At 44.2% G+C, this 22,626-nt stretch overlaps 1 protein-coding gene across 5 annotated transcripts in view; it reads right to left on the reverse strand.

Annotated features, from left to right (window-relative positions):
* The window catches only part of ano10a (anoctamin 10a), a 25,982-nt gene extending 3,450 nt beyond the window's left edge, over positions 1 to 22,532 (reverse strand). For 2 of the 5 annotated variants that reach the window (XM_028579820.1, XM_028579819.1), the window contains exons 1-13: positions 22,353 to 22,532; positions 17,750 to 17,950; positions 16,377 to 16,553; positions 16,105 to 16,302; positions 13,474 to 13,608; positions 12,771 to 12,890; positions 11,441 to 11,625; positions 10,893 to 11,277; positions 9,422 to 9,477; positions 9,252 to 9,326; positions 8,813 to 9,007; positions 7,982 to 8,173; positions 7,714 to 7,842 (exon numbers count right to left, since the gene is read on the reverse strand). In XM_028579820.1, coding sequence (XP_028435621.1) covers positions 7,714 to 7,842; positions 7,982 to 8,173; positions 8,813 to 9,007; positions 9,252 to 9,326; positions 9,422 to 9,477; positions 10,893 to 11,277; positions 11,441 to 11,625; positions 12,771 to 12,890; positions 13,474 to 13,608; positions 16,105 to 16,302; positions 16,377 to 16,512 — 1,806 coding nt within the window. In that variant the 5' untranslated portion in view covers positions 16,513 to 16,553; positions 17,750 to 17,950; positions 22,353 to 22,532. The remainder of the gene's footprint in view (positions 1 to 7,713; positions 7,843 to 7,981; positions 8,174 to 8,812; positions 9,008 to 9,251; positions 9,327 to 9,421; positions 9,478 to 10,892; positions 11,278 to 11,440; positions 11,626 to 12,770; positions 12,891 to 13,473; positions 13,609 to 16,104; positions 16,303 to 16,376; positions 16,554 to 17,749; positions 17,951 to 22,352) is intronic. The other 3 variants (XM_028579823.1, XM_028579822.1, XM_028579821.1) reach the window with 2 other exon arrangements.
* Between the last annotated feature and the right edge of the window lie 94 nt (positions 22,533 to 22,626).

Genomic DNA, 22,626 nt, shown 5'->3' on the forward strand with positions numbered 1-22,626 from the left:
TTTCTGTCTCCTGAGATAAAAGTGTTGTTTAGGCTAATGTTAAGAACAGAGAGCAGAGGGGAAGGTGAGACAATGGTGTGACTGTTAATGATGTCCTCTCTTCAACTATGAGCATGCTAAAAGATACATTTAGAGGGGTGGCTTAACAGAGGTTTTTACTATTATGAAGTGTGGATGTTTAGACTTTAGGTTAGATTCGTTTTGATTTTATCATGAATATCACTAACGCTGTTGCTTCAAGGTAAACTTCCACCACACACACACCCAAGTCACACCACAGACACACACACACACACATGATCATAAATGACCTGTAAGAGGAAACGAGACCAGCAGTGAGAAGAGTTTGATATATTTTTAGGAAGGTATCTAACCGAGTCGGATTTTTCCCGCAAAGTCACAGAAGGATTTACGGCAGGTAGACGGCGTTACGGTAACACATTCTGACGGGTCACAGATTTCGGTGTATCACCGGACCAACATGGCATCATGACTTTGCGTAAACATACACGCAACTTTCCTAAAGCCAAACGGCGTGTTATCTGTACGCATGTTGAGCTACCCACGTGTATGTCTACGCTGTATACAGCAGACGTAAACATCACGTGGTGTGTATGTTTACACACCTGCGTACTATTGCGAGAACAATGTCACACGCATGTAGAAAAAAGAAAAAAGAAAAAAAAGGTTGGGTTGGGTTTAGGAAAAGAACATTGGGAAAGGCTTTAGTAAAAACAAAAACAAAAAAAGACGACAAAAACAGGACGGTGACATACATGGTTAGCAAAACAACAAACGGTTGGGTTTAGGAAAGAAACTTTAGGGAAGGCTTAACCCTTTTTGACGCTTTGACGTTTGTTTTTGCTTTTTCCAACGTTTTAAATTGTAAAATGTTTCTTCTTTACATTTTCGGCGCTTATTTCTACATCCCATATTTTCTGATACAACACAAAAATTGAAAATGGGTCAATTTGACCCTAAGTTTAAAAAGAAAAAGAAAAAAACTAAACGGTCGGTAAACGCCACACGCGGGACGCGATCCCGGCTCTCCTGGGGGAAAGCCCCGTGTTTTACCCATCCGCGGACTTCCTCCCTTTCATACTACTCGCTACGGAGAAATTTCACACGTAATGGAGGTCAGTGGAGGTCAATGGAGGCCAAACGGCGTTGATAAACACGCTGAAAAGTGATTATGCGTCTTGATAACACGCCAAAAATGGCCTACGAGCTGGCGTGTCATACAGTGATGCTCATAGGTATTCACACCCATGCTAAAGTTGACTAAAAAGAGGAATAAAAAAAATCATCTTTTGAAAATTGATCTTAATGCCTTAATTAAAAAAAAATGAGGAAAAATCTGACCTTTTAAGGACACCAATTGTTTTGTGAATGAATAATGTATTGTCAATAAATAAATGTTCTTTCTTAAAATACAGGGGCCATAATTATACACACCCCTATGTTAAATTCCCATAGAGGAAGGCAGATTTTTATTTTTTAAAGGCCAGTTATTTCATGGATCCAGGATACTATGCATCCTGATAAAGTTCCCTTGGCCTTTGGGATTAAAATAGCCCCCCCACATCATCACATGCCCTTCACCATACCTAGACATTGGCATGGTTTTATCTCAGTTAGCCTAATAGCTAATTGAGATAAGATCCATATCAATGCAAATCAAACCAGCTATTAGGCTAACTGAACTAAAACCATGCCAATCTCTAGGTAAGGTGAATGGTATGTGATGATGTGGGGAATGGCTATTTAAAGGCCAAGGGAACTTTATGAGGATGCATAGTATCAACCTAACTAACCGGAAAAGCCTGTGTTAGAGAACATCCAGCCCGGTACGAGGTAGCGGGAGATTTCTTAGATGAAAAGAAATGGTGATGAATAAAGGGATGTTGTGTACACTGAGAGGTTAGTGGTTCCAGTCAGCAGCAGGGAACTTGTCACATTGATTGAAGGTGCAGAATAAACAGCCAGCTCTTAGCTGATTGCTAATGCTATTCGAGGCTAATTTCTGTCCGTGAGTGCCCAGCGGCACGCGGGCAGGCTGAGGCCCGAGAGGACGCAAGGTTAGGAGAAGGAGGTCAGGCCGTGATGGAGCGCCACGTCTGACTGGCGCGGTTCAGTGCCCGGGCCCTTCGTCGTGCTGTTACCGTGGCAACCCTCCGCTGCTAATCGGAACGTTAGTGTTTCAATCCATTTGATTGGGGGACGGTTCCTTCTGCCATCGCACTGTGTGATCTGTGTGACGGGAACTCGGCCTCTCTCTGGAGTAGAGCTGGGCAATATATCGATATTATATCGATATCGTGATATGAGACTAGATATCGTCTTAGATTTTGGATATTGTAATATTGTGATATGGCATAAGTGTTGTCTTTTCCTGGTTTTAAAGGCTGCATTACAGTAAAGTGATGTCATTTTCTGAACTTACCAGACTGTTGTAACTGTTGTATTATTTGCCTTTACCCACTTAGACATTATATCCACATTACTGATGATTATTTATCAAAAATCTCATTGAGTAAATATTTTTTGAAAGCACCAATAGTCAACAATAAAAGATATTGAGGTATTTGGTTAAAAAATATCGTGATATTTGATTTTCTCCATATCGCCCAGCCCTACTCTGGAGTTTTTGCGGTAGTCTAGTTGGAACCTGAATGACTTTTAAACCAAAGAAAAAGAAACGTTTTTTGATGATGTCACCCGCCGCGAGTTAGGATCTCAGGTGGCGCACCCGCCAATCCAAAAAGCAACATTAATCTGACCTGGTTAGAGATTAGATCAGTAACACAGCATGGTCTGCCTCAGGAGAACAGCTGGACGGCTGCTCCACACAGAGAGAGATTACTGGTCTGATGCGTCCGCCACTGGGCCAAAGTTAATGGGATTGTCGGAAAATCTGAGTAATCAGATTACTGAGTTGCTGCTGAAAAATAACCTTGGAGAAACAGACACGTGGACTGACCCACACAGGGCTAGCTACCTCTTATCACCAGCACAGCTACAGATACTCTACAGATACCAGCATTCTGCAGGAGGACACACTGCCTGAGGACACACTGCCTGAGGGACACACTGCCTGAGGACACACTGCCTGAGGGACACACTGCCTGAGGGACACACTGCCTGAGGGACACACTGCCTGAGGACACACTGCCTGAGGGACACACTGCCTGAGGACACACTGCCTGAGGACGGCTTAACATTACAGGGGCCCTGACCTCCCTCAGCCCCCTTAGAGCCGCCATTGCTTGTGAGCAGACAGACTGAGACTCTGTTCCTGTCGCAGGCCGGGCCGGTTGCCTGGTTACTGCTCAGTGAGGTGTGTAAGTCCCCCCCCCAACCTCCCAACCCATAACCAAGATAAGAGGAGCTGAAGGATTTCATTTGAACCCTCCACTGTTTGAATCTGGTTTCTCTCTTTAAAGAACGAACGATTAAAACCCCAAAGATAACGACCGACCCGACGCCACGCGCTCACTGGCCAGCTGACGCCTATAGATTATATATATTGTGTATTTATATACAGTATATATTGTGTATTTATATACAGTATGTATTGGATATTGTGTCAATAAGCGCCATCTGTGTGTACGCTAAACATTATCCAGTGCGTCTCATTCCCCTGGCTGTCCCGTGCTGACCAATCAGCAACAGGTTCATCACATGTACTGCTCTCCTCTTTTTCCCTTTCTCAACCAATAGTGTTACAGTATAGGTCCTTAACCCATGTGTTTACTTTGGGCCGTTTACTTTAATTTGTGCCCGTTGTCTAAATGTCTATATCAGAAATATGGGTTTCTTTTTAAACTACCTAATTTGGATTACCCAAAAAAAATAACACAGATGATTCCATACGACGCACTTTGCAAGTACAACATAAGATCGGATCTCTACTTTTGTTGAATTTTGGGTGTTCAGTTACATTTTTTAGCATTTGAAGAAAAAAATAAAATGTTTTAAACAGTCTCCCGACTGAACGTTGACCCTTCTGTGATGATCCTTCCTTTAATATTAGTCTAAATGATTCATAATTTCGGCTTTTTTTAACTCATGAGTTAGGTATAATTTCCTATAAATGAGGTTTATTGACCATGAATTCCAAAAATAAGTAAATAAGTGTAAAACTAGTAATGAGTTGGTGTCGGTGGTGTTTATACAAGGTAGTGAAAAGAAGCGTTAAACGTCAAAAAAGTGACAAAAAACATTGAAAAAAGCCCCGAAAAGTGTCCAAAAAAACCAAAAAGAGACAAAAAACGGCAGAAAAAGTGTTGATTTTCAGTTTTTACCGGGAGGACGACGCATTGGTTGAATGGAAGACAAACACGAGGGTTAAACACATTAGCGTCGAAGTGGAGCCGAGATCCTGAAGGCGGACCGGAGGACGGTGACTGTTTCTTCTCTCCCTCCGTTGCTTTTCTTTCTCTCCTTCTCCGTGAAATGAAGCCGCCTTCGAGTGCACTCGGAAATGCCCGGATCTAGAAACCATCCGTCTGACGGGGAAAGTGTAAAATATCTGATCGCCTTTTTTTGGTCCGCTTAAAGCCTCCAGGGAGCAAGATGAGGATCTGCATCAGTCACTGTTGTTCCTAATTAGTAATACAGGAAATAGTTTCACTCCGACCACTCATCTCTCTGCCTCACACTGCAAACACTTGGCAGAGACACGACAGAGACACGACAGAGACACGACAGAGACACGACAGAGACACGACAGAGACACGACAGAGACACGACAGAGACACAGAGCCTGTCCAGACAGCTTCCTGGGACAGAGTCAGAGTTCTAAACCTGCAGAGTGAAGCTGAAACAACTCAACCCAGCTGGAAGGGTTCATTAAACAGCTTTACTGTCAACATTTATCATCTGTGTGTGTGTGTGTGTGTGTGTGTGTGTGTGTGTGTGTGTGTGTGTGTGTGTGTGTGTGACCCACTTTGTGCCTCAGCAGAGAGGTATGACAGCGTGACTCTAAACGGCGTTTCACGGTCGGAGACGGCGACTGGATGAACAATCTTCCCTCGAGGGCTCGCTAGAGCACAACGTCCTACAACAAGCCCCCCCCGCGCGGCGTCCTCGCCGTTCATGTCAGCCCGCCGTGCTGTCTCTCTGCGGCATGAGCGTGCGTCTGAACGGAGCCGAGAAAAGGGCCCGCGAGCCCGACGCAGGGGTTAACAGAGGCGGATTAGGAGAGGTAGAGTCTGGATGTAATAATATACGCACAAAAGCCTCAACAATGATTGGCTGACAGAACCACACACACACAAACACTGATGCACATCAGATTCCCCCCCGTTCTGTCTCTCAGTCTCTCTCTCTGTCACTCACTTCTGTGTGTGGATCTAGTTTGGACTCTGGCTCCATCTAGTGAGAAACCTCTCCATCCACTCAGCTGCCAGTGTGGTGGAGGCCAGGATTCTGTTACAGGCCGCGTCGGCGTTCCAGCTGCTGTGCACGATTCGAGCTCAGACTAGAGCCTGACTGGAGCTCAGAGCAGAGACGTGTTCGGCATCAGTGTGCGAGAGCAGAACTTCTGAAGACACACTGGAGTTTGGTACGGACGGGGGTACCTTAGAGCTCGACGCTCTAAAGACAGAGGAGGTGGATTTCAGGAAGAACCGTGGACTGTGTACAATATGGACGTGGTCCCGGTGACTTCACCCACAGCTTTGTGACGAGCTAAAATCACCACCTGGGCAGTGCCTGGCGTCAGCTGATCCAAAACTGGCCAAAGAGGCAGTCTCGCCTGAACATCATCAGGACCGGAAAAAACAAATTCAGATCATCCAGACTGCAGCTGGTCTCATCAGCACAGACTCATGTCTAGGGTTGGGTATCGTTTGGGTTTTTTCCCGATACCGGGATGCCTGAACCGGTGCCTGGACTGAAATATATAATATAATTTTAATATATATAATATAAAATATAAAAAAAAGGGAGCACAAAACAACAGTTGGCGACATTAAAGAACGGCTTGCTTATTGCTCAGGCCATATGGTCAAAATGAAATGATTGATTAATAATGTAATAACAATAACTTATAACAATGACTTATTTCACCAGTAAATTGCTGGTAAACGACAAAAACAAGCACCAGATGGGAAAAGGGTATTTTACAATAACTTTGAATGCACCGCAAGGCTGGCGAGATTCAAGTGAACGCACCGTCTTGTGTTGTTTTTCCGCTGCTGTCAGACTGTTACGTCCCGCTGTTGGAATCCTCTACAGCACACGTGTCAAACTCAAGGCCCGCGGGCCAAATCCGACCCCTTGCAGATTTAGATCCGGCCCGTATATCGGTTTGGTTTCACAATACAGTTTCTAGTTGTGTGCCAAACCAAAAACCCAGGAAAGTGTTTTTTAAACTGCAATCAAAGCAGAATTTGGCAGATTTTGATGCCTTTTGTAGGGCTTCATGTCAACAAAAATGTGACAAAGAGCAACAAATTTACAAAAAGGTGACAAATGTCTGAGAAAGCCACAAAAAAGTCGCAACAAAAACAACAAAAACGAGGAAAAAAGCTACCAAAATGTCTTTAAAAAAAGTGACATGCAGTAACAAGAGCACGTGAATAAACTCTACATGTCTAGCCCTTGGTGTGATTCTCTTTTTCCAGTGTGGCCCTCTGGGAAAATGAGTTTGACACCCCTGCTCTACAGGGAACTACAGTCACACTTCACACCGCTTAACGTAAGCTCTCAGCATTTTAACCGTTGGGTTTAATCCAGCTACTGCTTCTGGAAAAAAAGAAAAAGAATCAGGCACCGAAATAATGCACCGAAATTTTCGTTCTTATTCGGTCTTGTTACTACAGTTTACGTCGGAACCGGTGCCTTATTGGCACCGCGTTTAGGTACCCAACCCTACTCATGACCCAGCACATGGACACCACCCACCACATCTTTCAGGATTCTGTACACTCTCTATACTTTATACTGACAACCTTTGCACAGCCTGCGCAAAACTCTGCACATCTAAAGAAACAATGTGTATATATATATATACATATGTACATATATATTATTGTTTTTTTCATATTGTTATTGTAAATCTTTTTCGGTTTTATTTATGTTTGTATACTTGCTTTTTTATCTCCATTATGTAACTGTTGTGCAACCCAACACCGAGGCAGATTCCTTCTATGTGAAAACCTCCTCAGGATCCAGACTCTGATCATTCTGTCAGAACAACCAACACAGCACCTGTGTGGATGTTCAGGACGCTCACTGGACGGTGGAGTATCCGGGACCAGCTGACACATGTCGCCATGTCACCCTGGGGTGGGACTGATAACACGCGGTCCATCCAGCTGGTATACCTTTACGGCCCCTGTAGGCTCCAGCGAGTGTACCCCAGAGCACAGCTAGACCAAACAGTCTCTGATCAGCCGGGCAGACTGGCTCTGGACACCCTCACTTTCAAAGTGGACTCATGAGATGTCGCTTGTGCTTTTTGGAATTTAGAGACAAGCCCAGGCTTGTTCTATCACAAGTCATACCAAAGCAATTAAAGACTGTATGGGATCATGTCTTTCCTTGTGTATGTGTGTGTGTGTGTGTGTGTGTGTGTGTGTGTCTGTGTCTGTGTGTGTGTCTGTGTATGTGCGTGTGTGTGTGTCTCTGTGCATGTGCATGTGCATGTGCGCGTGTGCGTGTGCGTGTGTGTGTGTGTGTGTGTGTGTGTGTGTGTGTGTGAATTACCTCAATAGCCACTGTCCACAGGATGAGCTGGGACTCAGAGTCGGGGAAATAAGCCTTGACTTGTGGAGACATGCCTATCAGCGAACAGTTGGTCACAACAGCGATCACGCTCATGGCCTCAAAGGCAAGCTGGACACAGACAGACAGACAGGGGGGACAGACAGACAGCAGTCAGTGACAGGGACTGGAGCTGGACACCGACTCCTTTGTGTCAAGACAAATGTGATAAATCCATAGAAGCTGCTGAAGCGATGTGTCGGTATGTCACCTGCCAGACTCCGATGTTGGCTGCCGGGTCAGAGAAGGGTCGCTTGAACACCCGGCACATCTTGAAGGCATCAGAGTAAACCTCGGTGACGTTGTTCAGCACCACCAGCACGGCAGCCAGAGGGTAGACGCAGGAGAACAGGCTGACGTAGCCAAAGAGCAGGAACAGCTCCAGGTAGTCATCAAACGTACCCTACACACACACACACACACACACACACACACACACACACACACACACACACACACACACACACACACACACACACACACACACACAGACACACACACAAACACACACCGACAGACACACACACACACACACACACACACACACACACACACACACACACACACACACACACACACACAGACATACACACACACACACACAGACACACACACACAGAGACAGACACACACACACACACACACACACACACACACACACACACACACACATAGACACAGACACACACCGACAGACACACACACACATACACACACACACAGACACACACACATACACACGCACAGACATAGACACAGACACACACACACACACACACACACACACACACACCAACAGACAGACATACACACACAGACACACACACACACACACGCACAGACAAACACACACACACACACACACACACACACACACACACACACACACACACACACACACACACACACACACACACACACACACACACACACACACACACACACACACACACACACACACACACACACACACACACACACTAATGGATAATGGATCATGTGAAGGCTTTAATCTGCATATTAACGGAGCGGGTGCACCTACCAGGTACGTGCTCATGTCGGCCTCCAGCCGGACCTGCTCGGCCAGCGGGAGCTCTCGGTCCTCCAGAGTTCTTGTTCTTCTCTTCTGGACTTTGCGCATCATCTTCTTGTTACGTCTCCTCTGCAGCCAGTAGGGCAGGAAGGCCTCCATGAACTGGTTCAGGATCTGACTGGTGATCAGCAGCGTGGCCAGACTCTGGACACACACAGACACCAGACGGGAGGGGAAGGGAAGGGAGGGAGGAACAACATGTAAGGGAGGAAGGTTTCATAAAAGGCGGAAGATTAAAGAGGGATAGAGAGTTGGAAGAACACACGGAGGGGAAGGTGCAAAGGAAGAAAACAGGAGTAAAATGAGGACAAAAACAAAACGCAAAGGGAAGAAGGAGGAGAAGAAAGCCTGAAGGGTTAAAGGGCGGATGGAGGGAGGGCAGGCCTACCTGTCGGAGCAGCACCATGTCCTGCATGACGAAGGCGATGTAGAACAGCGAGGCGAAACAGTTGAAGAAGTTGAACTGCGGGGGGGGGGAAGAAGACAGCCATGATGAGAGCTGCTCTCTGAGCAATGAAGGAAGAAGATGGTCAACAGAACCGTGTGATTCTTACTCACTACTAATACTTTGAGGACCAGGTGATTCTGATACGAAGACTCCAGCCGGTGGTTTTCTGAAACACAACACAAGCGGGAGCAGTCAGACAACGCAGCGCACACATCTCCTCGAGTCGCTCCTGTCAGAGGCAACGAGGATTTCTCTTCCAGAAAGTCGGAGAAACAGATTTGAATTCAATTCAACATCCGGAAAAAAAAATAAAAAATCTACTGTATGAAGTAGATTTGTAGCTCATAAAATAGGTCGAGCTCTAGACACGTCGGCTCCTACATTTCCTATAATGCATCTTTATAGCGTCGTTCAAGTGGCTGTGTAACTAGTCTGGATCAGCGGAAGGACATTTCCAGGATAATGCCTGACTTCCAGCACGTCTCTCTCCTCCCTCTCTCTCTCTCTGTGTGCCCGCCGTTCTCAAAAATCCCTTCGCTACGGGAAACGACAACAAACCTCGAGCTAACGCTGCACGCTGAAGATGCCGCGTTCTGAAGAAAGTTTGGACGGTGCAACAGGGCAGGCCTGCTTGGTTCATTTGGGGAATGACTGTAAAGATTTAAAAAGAAGATGTTTAGGGCATTTCCTCTCTAACGCCTTACCATGCATACTGAATCCCAGGGTCCGTCCCTGCCCTGCCCTGCCCTGCCACTGCAAGAGTCTCATGCTTATACATTCCTTAGTACATTCATGTGGATTTTTTTATTTAGTATCTTTTTCTTTTATTGTCAATGCTATTCATGTGGATTTGTTATTTTATCATCCTGTTTGTCATGTGTATGTAGCGTGTGATGTCTTGAATTTCCCCTTCTATCTATCTATCTATCTATCTATCTATCTATCTATCTATCTATCTATATCTACCTACCTACCTACCTACCTACCTACCTACCTACCTATCTATCTAACTGGGATGTTTTGGGACAGATTGGTGTGATTGCTGTTGACGAAGTACACACGGAGATACACTGGTAAGAGCCAATGAGGTTTAACCATGTATCAGCTCATTTAAATAGCTCACTTTACCGTATTGTGTCAACAGTTATCTTCATTTAATTTTAGTTTTTTTTTGCGGGGGGGACCAGAGACTATTCAGCAGAGCCACCGTCGAAGTGTCCGGAGCTTAGCACCACCCAAGACCATTGGGATCGGTTTAAAGAAATGCCAACAAGGCAGGGCTGATTTTTCTCTTATCCCAGAATGCATCGGTGATGTAGCCAGACCTTACTCCACAGCGCCGTGGAGATAGAGCTGGACACGAGAGACTACTGTGTAATAACCGCCCATGTCTCCTAAACTCCGCGTCCACAGAAACATGGTGTCTTCAGCCCATTCTGCGCATGCTACCTGAACTGTAGCACGGAGGAGCATCCGACTTTAACTGTCCCTCAGTGTCCCAGGGGTGCAGCTGGGACCGGATGTCTTTTCAAATGACAGAGATGCATATTTTTGACTCGAGTTACTTCAACTGCTGCTCACCCCACTCCGTCAGGAACTCGGCAGCGTATCTGTAGATGAGGTTCATGGCCTCGATGACCACGGCGTAGATGATAGAGGGGATGAAGAGCAGGACTCCTGTCCAGAAGCTGGGCTCCTGGTCGTGGACGGACAGCGCCCATCCCTCCATCTGGAAGTAGATCATCATGACGTAGAGGGACAGGTAGAGGCAGAGCAGGACGAAGGGCAGTGACACCAGGTAGATCCGCAGCAGCCTCTTGGCGTGGGGGTAGAGGGGCTCCTCGCGGCCCGTCACGGGGTTGAACCCGAGGACGCCGTGGAAACCGGGCCGAGGCTCTTCGAAGGCCTTCTTCCTGCTCAGCGTGCCCCAGCGGTAGGCCATCGAGGCGCTGCAGCGCTTCCACAGCTGGTGGAGGAACGTTACTCAGCTTTCACGTGATTGACATTCATTCAACACAGCAGGTATTAACACTCCTCACATGCACATCTGCTGCTCTATCACAACGTGTCAGATCTCTCTCATCGTCTAATTCCACTGCAGGGCACCTACAGGCAGATACAGTCCGTACCTCCAGGATGACAGTGCACCACACCAAGTTGAATGCAGCGAAGACCACGTATTTGTCGTAGTCCTCCCAGTCAAACAGATAGTAAGGCACGCCTATTAGAGCCATGGGCACCAGGGCAAAGGTGAAGTACTCCAGGAAGCCAAAGTACAGGGCCTGGCCCTCCCCATAGTAGTGTCTGATGTCGTCTGCAGAACAAAGGAACATCAACGAGAAGGTGCAAGGCAGTCACAAATATGACGGGAAAATCATTATAAAGTTAAAAAGTCCTTCCCGAAAAATGCGGAGTTTGTTTGTGATTGTTGCAGGCAAAAATCCTTGATTATGCGGCACGTTTTCTTAAAAAATGCGATGGAATATGCGGGATATTTATTCAATTTTATGCAATAAAATTGCGGGAACTTGCAAAAATTGTGGTTTGATGAAAAGGAGAAAAAAGTGACTCCCCCCCCCCCCAACACCCTGCTTTTCAATGTTCACGTCGCGTAATTACATTTTTCAACTTTCTGCTAAGATATATGGGACTTTTTTGCAAGGAAAATGCAGGGATTATGAAATCATGCAAGCACCGCATATTTTGCGGGGAAATCTGTAATTTTTGCGGCGAAAGTGCGCCGTATTTGAATAAAAAAATGCGGCCCCCGCATCAATATGCAGACTTTGGCTGATTATACATTGAATTATGCGATCGCATAATCGCGGAGGGACTGGATAAAAGACAAATCCGGCGCAAAATGAGCCTAGGGGTTAATAACACATGGATTCCGAGCTCGACCGTTCTCTGGGACATGTTTTCATGCTAATCGAATGTGACCAGTTTTATCGCAAACCGCTAATTAGCTTATAACGCTAGTCGTCGGGGCACGGGTAAGGTAAAAAGAAATCTCTATTTCTACACCACTAACAAGACTCAAAATAGCACCACACTTCCACGGTAGCAGAATGAGGGTCCCTACATGTAAACCGAAGCGTCGAGAACTTTGTAAGTGTACAGACAGTTTATCAAAAAAGATAGTTTAGAAAGACAGTACCGTTCACGTATACAGGCGGGCGCCATCTTGGGAAAACAGTCGCGACCGGTCGAACGGCGAACGCCTTGGGAAACCACGGACCGCCGGAGACTTCAAAGTGACAGTTCGGCTCACGTTGCACGGCGTCTGTCGTTCGACTGGTCGCGACGGTTTTCCCCAAGATGTGGACTTGTCCTTTAAGTGAAGAGAATTTAAAAACAAGAGTAACGACGTGTGAACGGTTCCCCTCTAAGCATCAGAACACATATCAACCATGTGCTGACCTCAGACAATGACGGAGAACCGGTGCTTCTTCAGCTTACCCAGAGGCTGAAGGGACAACTTCACCTTCCCGTACCAGGAAAAAGACAGCTGCTTAAGTTCCTCCTTTTCGTGCAGGGGAAACACCTGGACCAGGATGCCCTTGGACTGCAGTCTGCGGACTGACATGGGAACAAGAAAACAGCCCGTTTTCATCCTGTGTGCCCAGCATCCTACAGTACCAGATGTGTACCTGCTTTAGCGATTGAAGTGATGCTGACTGTGCTGCGAGTAGTCGGGGGGTTTGCTCAAAGTTTGAATTCACTGCGAGACGTTTCGCTGACTTTTGAGTGACACCATGAAACCATTTCCTCCCCCCCCCGACTCGTTTGTCTGAACTTACTTGTCCAACCACATGAACATTTTCTCTGCAAGACAATAGCTGGGAGCACAATGCACAGTCTACAGCAATCACTTCCATTGTCTAATACAGAGCCACAGCAAAGCTCCATCACTTCATCTGCCTTTTTCTGAGTGCATCATTTGTCCAAAATGATTACATTCGGCTTTAACACCGTTTGACGAATAAAGGCGCTGAATAGAGGACTCTATCTCTACTGCACGCTCATTGTTTCTTTATCTCGCCTCAGAGTATCTCACTGCATTTGCATATGTATTGCTTCTATAGTGCAGACAGAGAGAGAGAGAGAGAGAGAGAGAGATAGAGAGAGAGAGAGATATGGTAATATTAGGTTCAACACTCACTGATGGACTTCCCGGGGTAGAGCTTGACCTCGGAGTGTCCCGGAACATGAGTCTCCTGCTTGGCCCGTAATGTGTCCAGCAGGTGTTTAATGATGAACTGACACTCAGCCATACTGAGGAAGGAGTCCCCGTCCCCTGGGGGGGGGGGAGACAGCAGAGACATGTTAACAAACTGGCAGCCACGCTGCTGCAGTCCCACTGGCTCAGCTACACTCAGGGTCCAAAATGTGCTCTTTCTTTCGTCCACCGGCCAAATGGCTAGTGAATGTTCAATAGATTACCACTGGGTTTTTTTCAAATCTACCAGCCACTTGCATCATTTTTTTTTTACCAGCATTTGGCTAGTAGATGGTGTTCATTTTGGACCGGGGACCACAATGCAACTCTTTTTCCTCTGAGAGCGCCGTGTGCTGATCAGAAAGCCACCCTCTACTCATCCACCTCCACTGCTCCAGGGTCACACTGGCAGTTCCCTTCGTTAGTGGTCCTAACGCTGGAGCCGCAAATCATTTCATTTCATTTAGTGGGAGCTCATGAATATCACAATTTGGTTTTACTGTATACATATAAATGTTCCTGCATATCTTTCAAACATGGTGTTTAAATCCTATATTAGCAGTGTTTGATGCAGGATGTAAGAATAGCGTAGCTGCTTTAAAGTGCTCACATTATGGTTTTAGGCTTTTCCCCTTTCCTTTATAGTGTTATATATCTTTTTTGTGCACGTCATAAGTTTACAAAGTAAAAAAGCCCAAAGGGACTTACCATCTCCAACAGAAAACACTGTTCCCAAACTGCTCCAAACAACTCTGTTGTAGTCCAGCCTTTACTTCAGAGACCAAAGAGCGTCACTTTGTAACACACGTTATAATGCTCGCCTAGATACTAGCGTGGCACGCCCTCATACTCTGCTTCTGACTGGCTAGTAGTCCTTACCTAGCTACTGAGCATGTGCGACTCCCAACAAAGATGGAACAGAAGTGAGATGCCTCACTCTGTAGCTGAAACCGAGAGCTCAACACACAGGGTGAAAAGAGGAGCTGCAGCAATGTGCTACTGCACAAAAATATGGTGTTTTTTGAAGATTAAACCATGTAACCCTATTCTGATATAACCTCTAAATACAATTATGAACCTGAAAATGAGTATAATATGGGCACTTTAAAGAATAGCTCAGTGCGTAGTGTGTGGTTGAGAGTAAGAGAGAGACTGTGGATTGGAGTAGACATCTGTTGGCTGTCGGAGCAGAGAACACGTTAGCAGTAAAGTTGTAATAAATGTACAGTTCAGGTCTGAGTTTTTCTCTGACGAATGCTGCAGGTCCTCAGGACCCAGCTGATGGGTCAAGTGAAGGGAAGGGGCTTAGCCCCGAAGCGAGCATCACCTTCGGCCCCCGGAGGCAGAAGGCTGCCCTGTTTCTCCCACCACGGTCTGGAGGCTGGAGCAGGAAAATGATTTTGCTGCGTTTCGCCATGGGATGCCACCTAGGTCTGGTCTGTTTAACTAAATAATGCAAACTAGGGCTGGGTGATATGACGATTTGTATCGTCAAAACGATATAAAAATGTGCATGGTACATATTGTTCTAAAGTGTTTCTATCACAGTGTCAAATATCCAGTCGCCGAAGGGCTTTACGGTCTGTATTATACGCCACGTTATGTTGATTTTACACAAAGATTCTAAAACGAGAAATATTAGAAAATATATTCCATTTGTCAAGTACTGAATTCACACAGGGGTTTACAGAAATAGGCTTTACCATGTGATTATTTCATATTGACTATTTATTTAGTGAATTACTAGGAAACTAATGTTATCATTATCCAGTCATGAAATGACCTACATGGAGATAGAGGATTTTGGCCATATCGCCCAGTGCTAATGCACACCACTGCTTAGGGTCCACTGTGTGTTGGCCAATGACTGATAAGACTTTAAATGAGTAATCCAAAAACAACACATTGTTGTAAATAGCTGTTGAAAATAGCTGATTATGTAGAATTTTTTAAATGAAAGCAGTTTTCAATTATTTGACTCAGACATAGCTTAACCACATCCTGTGATTAGAGCTGGGCGATACGGAAAAAAAATCAAATATCAGGATATTTTTGACCAAATACCTCGATATCAATACCGCAACGATATTGTAGTGTTGACTAATGGTGCTAAGTGGGTAAAGGTAAATAATAGAACAGCTAGAACAGTCTGGTAAGTTCAGGACATGACATCACTTTACTGTCATGCAGCCTTTAAAACCAGGAAAAGACAACACTTAAGCCATATTACGATATTACGACATCCAAAATCTAAGACAATATCTAGTCTCATATCACGATATCGATATAATATCGATATATTGCCCAGCTCTACCTGTGATGTGCTACTTCAGTACACTTTAACAACAAATATTACTGGGACCACTACAGAGGAACATTTCATATCCAAGAACTCACATTATAGACACGACCGCTGACTCTAGAACTATTCAGCACCAGCCATATGCTGGGTGTCCACCTAGTCTTGATACCTTGTTATATAAAAAATATGGATCACAGCTGCTTTAAGACAGACTTTATTCTGTGGCAAAAACACTCACAGGTCAAACATGAAGCAAGCTGGTCCGGCTTTACCTTGATAGTCCTTGAATTCGTGTTTATTGGCGCAGGTGAAGCCTCTCATGGATCCATCGTTGAACTCCTTGAAGAGGCCCACATCCTCAGCCCCGGAGAGGAGCCTCTGCCATGTGGCCCCCACCAGGAACATGTTGGGGTTCTCCTTCTCCTGAGCGTCCACGCCCGGGCCCAGCTGCTCCACCAGCAGCTCCGCACCTGGGACACATCAGGACACGCTCAGTAACACTGAATGGGACGGGAACATAGGGGACTAACGAGACCTTCCACACCTCCATCCTGCTGCTGGTCTCTGATCCGTCTCAGTAGCCATGCGATGGCGTCCTGGTTGGTGTCTGAAGCCAGCTCCAGCACCACCAGGGGAGTGAACCTGGAGCCACTGCTGTCAGCTGGCGGCCCCTGCACCATCGTCCCCTGTCCCAGTGAGAGAGACAAAATGTCCTGGGGCACTGCTCAGAGAGGAAGAGAGGATTTGTACACTTAATTACAAAACATATGATGCACTATCCTGATATAACATGTAATACTAGTATACAGGGTTACATTCTTAAAATGGAAATGGATAGAAGAGACCTATGAAGATACAGTACAGGCCAAAAGTTTGGACGCACCTTCTCATTCAAATGCGTTTCCTTTTTATTTTCATGACTATTTACATTGTAGATTCTCACTGAAGGCATCAAAACTATGAATGAACACATATGGAATTATGTACTTAACAAAAAAGTGTGAAATAACTGAAAACATGTCTTATATTTTAGATTCTTTAAAGTAGCCACCCTTTGCTTTTTTATTAATAAGGGAAAAAATTCCACTAATTAACCCTGACAAAGCACACCTGTGAAGTGAAAACCATTTCAGGTGACTACCTCATGAAGCTCATTGAGAGAACACCAAGGGTTTGCAGAGTTATCAAAAAAAGCAAAGGGTGGCTACTTTAAAGAATCTAAAATATAAGACATGTTTTCAGTTATTTCACACTTTTTTGTTAAGTACATAATTCCATATGTGTTCCTTCATAGTTTTGATGCCTTCAGTGAGAATCTACAATGTAAATAGTCATGAAAAGAAAGAAACACATTGAATGAGAAGGTGTGTCCAAACTTTTAGCCTGTACAGTATAAGTGTGCGTTTGGACTCATGGATGCTCGAGCCCCTGGGCAAAGATTACGAGTGCTGGTCATCCTGCATTCAATTCTAAAAGTTGAAATTTTTGTTACAGATCATTAAAAACCTGATGAACTAAATTCCCAGATGTCCTCCTACATGTCCTGCTGTGAGACTTTGTTTCAAGATGTTTTGGGACTTGGGGGGCGCTATTGTTGCTATGAATAGCCAAATGAAGAGAAAGCAAAGAGCACAGTCAAAGCAAATATTCTGGAAATGTCAGTGACAGTAGCTGCTCCACCTCATAATAATGTGTACTTTATAAATCCCTTTTTTTTCATCCCCAGTGGAATCATTGCTACTATGATCCACTGTACCGGCTGACTGATTTGTTAGGGCAGTGGCCGGGAGAACACATAGACAGTCCACTGACAGAGACAGCTGACAGGGAGGGGCGCTGTTAGTAACAGACATTAGTGGAGTCAAGTCTTGTTGGAAACAAAGCACAGACTGCTGCAGGGTGAATGTCGGTACTTACCCGGATGTGTGAAGGAAACTCTGGAGCTGTGTTCCAGCCTCGGGGCTGATCTGTGAACAGTCACATTAGATTAGCAACGACATGGCTGTGGAGTTTGGAGTCTGAAGGCTGCAGCTCCCAGTGGACCCGAGTTATGCTCCACGTCACAAGCAGCAGCAAGCTTCAGCTGTCACGCCCACCAAAGATACCTTCATGATCTGTCTATGGAAAGCCCAAAGTGCCATAAAATGGCTATGTTTTAACGCGATTTACAATTAAACACTTTATAACACTGATTTCTTTGTTAAAAGCAACAAGAATTGCCATAAAACGCCTCTTTTTTACGTGGCAAAAGGTTGTTTTAAGGCAATGTGGAAAGCCCAAAGTGCCATAAAACGGCTATGTTTTAATTCAATTTACATTAAAACACTGTTTTAGTCATCAAAAACACCAAGAGATGCCATAAAAAAACTGCTTTTTACGTGGTAAAAGGACGTTTTAAGGAAATATGGAAAGCCCTAAGTGCCATAAAACGGCTATGTTTTAACGTGATTTACATTAAAACACTGTCTAGAACACTTTTATTCATCAAAAACACCAAGAGATGCCATGAAAAAAAGCTGCTTTTTACATGGTAAAAAGACATTTTAAGGAAGTATGGAAAGCCCAAAGTGCCATGAAACGGGTATGTTTTAATACAATTTACATTAAAACACTGTCTATAACACCGGTTTAGTAATCAAAAACACCAAGAGATGCCATTAAAAAGCTGCTTTTTACGTGGTAAAAGGTCGTTTTAAGGAAATATGGAAAGCCCCAGGTGCCATAAAACAGGTATGTTTTTGCTCGGCTACAGCTGTGTGTCTGTCCCTCTGCTTCGGTTTCACTCACTACTGAGTCTGACCCACAACACTATCTGGCTATCTTTTACTGGGTATTATGTTGAAAGTTTCTCATTTATTAAATAATTACAATAAAATGCATTTAAACAAACTTTTGTGTTGGAGTTTGTAACATTCCAAAATCTTAATTTTGACTTTTCGATCATTCTCACTGTAAATGCATATCGGTTCCAAATATCTGTTATCAGTTTCAGTAACTACTAATAATCGGTATCGGCCTTGAAAAAACAGTCAACAAATCGGTCGACCCCTAATTAAAACACAGTTTTATTCATCAAAAACACCAAGTTGCCACAAAACGCTGCTTCTTATGGTGTAAAGGTTGTAAAAATGCAGCGTTTTTCCTTCCTTCTGTTTTGCATTAGTATAAAGTTTCTGTAACCACAGTGAAGCGTAAAGCTAGTCCAAAGCAATGCATTGATAAGAAGTGCCTGCATTGTTGGGCTGTAGATCTTGGGGCTCAGTGGTTAGCACTTCTGCCTCCCAGCAATCCCCAATCCGGGCAGAGTTCGATCCTTGGTCCGGGCACGATCTCTGTCTGGAATTTGCATTTGTATGTTCTTCCCGTGTTCGCGTGGGTTTCCTCTGGTTGCTCCGGTTTCCTCCCACTATAAAGACATGCATGCTAGGTAACTAGGACTAAAGTTAAAAAATTAGCAGGCAGTCTAACACTGGCACATTCAAAGAAATGTTGATAAATGTGCATTGCCCTCATAAGTAAATCTTAAAATCACTTTCAATATTCCAAATTCAGAATATTAAATATGAATTTGCCTTCCTTCTTGTCTTTTAAAATAATACTATAATAATAATAGTATTAATCATTTTACTGTAAATATAATTGTAATGTGTTGTCTGTCAGTGTAAACATGTAAGTATGTACACATGATAGGCGGCAAAACCACTCTGCGCCGGCCATTCCATTGTTTTCTTAGGGGAGAGCTCAGAATTGTCAACTGCGCTCAAAGTTCAAATTATTTCAACTTTGACCTAGTTGTCGTTGAGCTTTCAAGGCGCAACCAATAATTCCAGAAAGTTCCTGCGCTGCGCTTTGCCTCTCTGCTCCGCGCCCTACTTCGCGGTTTTGCCGTTGATGTGTAGGCACTAAGGCTATTAGCCAGCAAATTGTCTTTTTTTTTTTTTTTTAAAGATGACTGTGAATGGTATTTGCCTTATAATATGATCACTTACCTTTTCTTCTAAAAAGAAAAATTAAAGCGGCATTTTATGGCAACTCACAAAAGCGTGGCACTTTGACGAATAAAACATTGTTGAAAACTGTTAAAATATAGACATTTACGCATTTACAGATTTCTCTACACATTCACTGATCTATTTACGCATTTACAGATTTATCTACACATTCACAGATCGATGTACGCATTTACAGATTTGTCTTCATATTTACAAATCTCAATACACTTACAGTAGTGTTTCCTCTATGTTGATTTGACCGTGGCGGCCCCCCACGGTATCAGAAATAGGGCTGCATTGTTAGAGTGCATATCGGAGAACAGCGCGGACACAAGGGAGAAAGGAAAAAGGGAGAAAGGAAAAAGGGAGAAAGGAAAAAGGGAGAAAGGAAAAAGAGACGCTCTCCGGATGATGAGCCAGTTGAGATCATGTGTGTACGTACTGAAAACATAACGTCCTGCTGGCTGCTGAACGTCCAGATGAGCCCGCAACTTTTTTTTCCCTCTCAGCGTGTGTGGGTGTGTGTGGGTGGGTAGGTGTGTGTTAACACAGTGGTTTAATAGAGAGCCGAAGTCACGCCCTTCTACTTCCGGCCAATGGGACCTATCTTTTCGAAAAAATATGAACGAGAGTCAATGGAGAGATAATAATAATTTTTTGATCCCGTTTGAATTGAGCCATGGATTACAAATATGATGTTCGTCAATTTAAAACATTATTTTTCAACCGAAGAAAGTCTCAGTTTATTGTTAACAGTTGAAGTATAAGACTGTGAAAATACGTAATTAGCCTAGAAAGACTACACACTTCATGGATGACGTCTCGCTGAAGCTACGATGTCTGTGTGTATCGTACCGGGGGTGTAACGTTATTCTAATCAGCAGAGGATCTCGCTTGTTCTTTTGCTTATCTGCTGAAAACACTTGACTGGATAAAACCCAGCAGTTACGATAACGTTACATGTGTTGTTTAACAGAGCTAAGCTAGCTAGCGAGCGAGCAAGCCGAGCATCAAGCTAGGTGAGGTAGATTGTGTGAGACGGGAGATGTAGTCCACTGAGCGGTTTCACACAAAACTAAGTGGACATATGACAAACCTACGGCTAACTGAGACTTTCTTCGGTTGAAAAATTATCTTTTAAATTGACGAACATCATATTTGTAATCCATGGCTCAATTCAAACGGGATCAAAAATAATTTGCCTCTCCCCGTTCACTACCGTTCACATTTTTTCTGAGTTAAGGTCCCATGAGGTCCAGCGGAAGGGGCGGGACTTCGGCTCTCTATAGGGTTTGAGTAAGTTTTACATTGAAATGCTGTAAGGAGGAATCATTTTGTGTAGCTGGAGTGTTTTAAGTGGAAACTGATAGAGAAACGGGTAAAGGGCTAGTTGTGTGTAATATAATTTGAGGAGTTATTCCAATACAGCACAATAGATTTGCTGGTTAAAAGTAGGGTGGTATATGTCTATATGTATATATGTATATGACTAATCCAAAACAGGTAAACCTTCGTGGTAGCTACTTTAAAGAAATGAACCCAAACACTTCATCATTCCAGTCTGAAGTTACGTATTGCAGCTTGGGCATTGCACTTGACAATGCTAGTTTGTCAAGTCTAATATCCTATATGGCTTTAATAGAAAAAAATTGGACGCATCGAGATATCGAATCAAATCAAATCGCTGAACTGATAATCGTAATCTAATCGAATTGGGAGATCAGTGAAGATTCACACCTCTATTATGTTGTCAGTTCATTTAAGCCTGGTCTTGCAAATTTAAATTAAGTTAACTGGTGTAACTCGTTGTTTGTATTCTTCACCTGCGAGCTAAATTGCACGTGGCTGTTGATTCGATATAATAGCGATTGCTCAACGCCCTTCCTCACGTTTGTATTTGAGGTGCATTATTTACATGCTGAAGTAGTTACACTGCAATAAGATAATGTAATTAATAGTGGGTTTATTGTTATTTGCTACAGAATGCTTGGCATATATGTCAAAATCAAAGTTGGCCTATATAGTAACTCAAAAAATACAGTTCAATCACAACTGAAAATATGCCTCATTGTGTGATCTGATTATGCATACACAGATTATTTTACACGTTTGCAGAATCACGTACACATTCCCAAATCTCAGTACACATCTAGAGATTATTTTACACAGACTGAGATACAGGACAACTCTCAAACACATTTGCAAATAGTTTTGCTACAATTATGACCCTATAGTTACGACTTATAATGGGACATGTAACATGTCGTGTGACGTAAGCCAGCCATAGACCGTCAGCGCAAACTAATCTGTGTTACATTGAATATGCAAAACAGAACTATTAATATGATTTATGTAGGCTTCTTACCAGGTGTTTGGTGTTTTAAGCGCCCAACGTCTCCTTCCAGACAGCGCTGCATGGAAGGCACTAGGATTAGGCAATGGTTATGGATATGGTTATGGTTAGGGTTAGGTCGCAGCGCTGCCTTGAAGTCGTAATTGGGGGCTTAAAACACCGTCGAGCTTCTTACCAGCAGCTGTGTCCGGTGGTGAGCGAGCCTGGTCCAGACCTCTGAAGTAAAGACTTATTCTAAGAAATTGTGTTGATATTTTTGCCTAATATCAGCACATGGAAGTATTATAAGCTACCACTGCTGAGCTGCAATGTTTAGAAAAGCCACTTCCGCATCGGCTCGCCCCTCTGTAGCTGGGTGCGCTTGTTTTGTACTACATGTGAGAAAAGAAACGCTGCGACGAGCGGGGACAGAAGCGCCACGGGCGTCGAGAAGAGAGCTGTAAAGGCAA

The sequence above is a fragment of the Perca flavescens genome, chromosome 6 (assembly GCF_004354835.1).
Source record: "Perca flavescens isolate YP-PL-M2 chromosome 6, PFLA_1.0, whole genome shotgun sequence".
Lineage (NCBI taxonomy): Eukaryota > Metazoa > Chordata > Actinopteri > Perciformes > Percidae > Perca > Perca flavescens.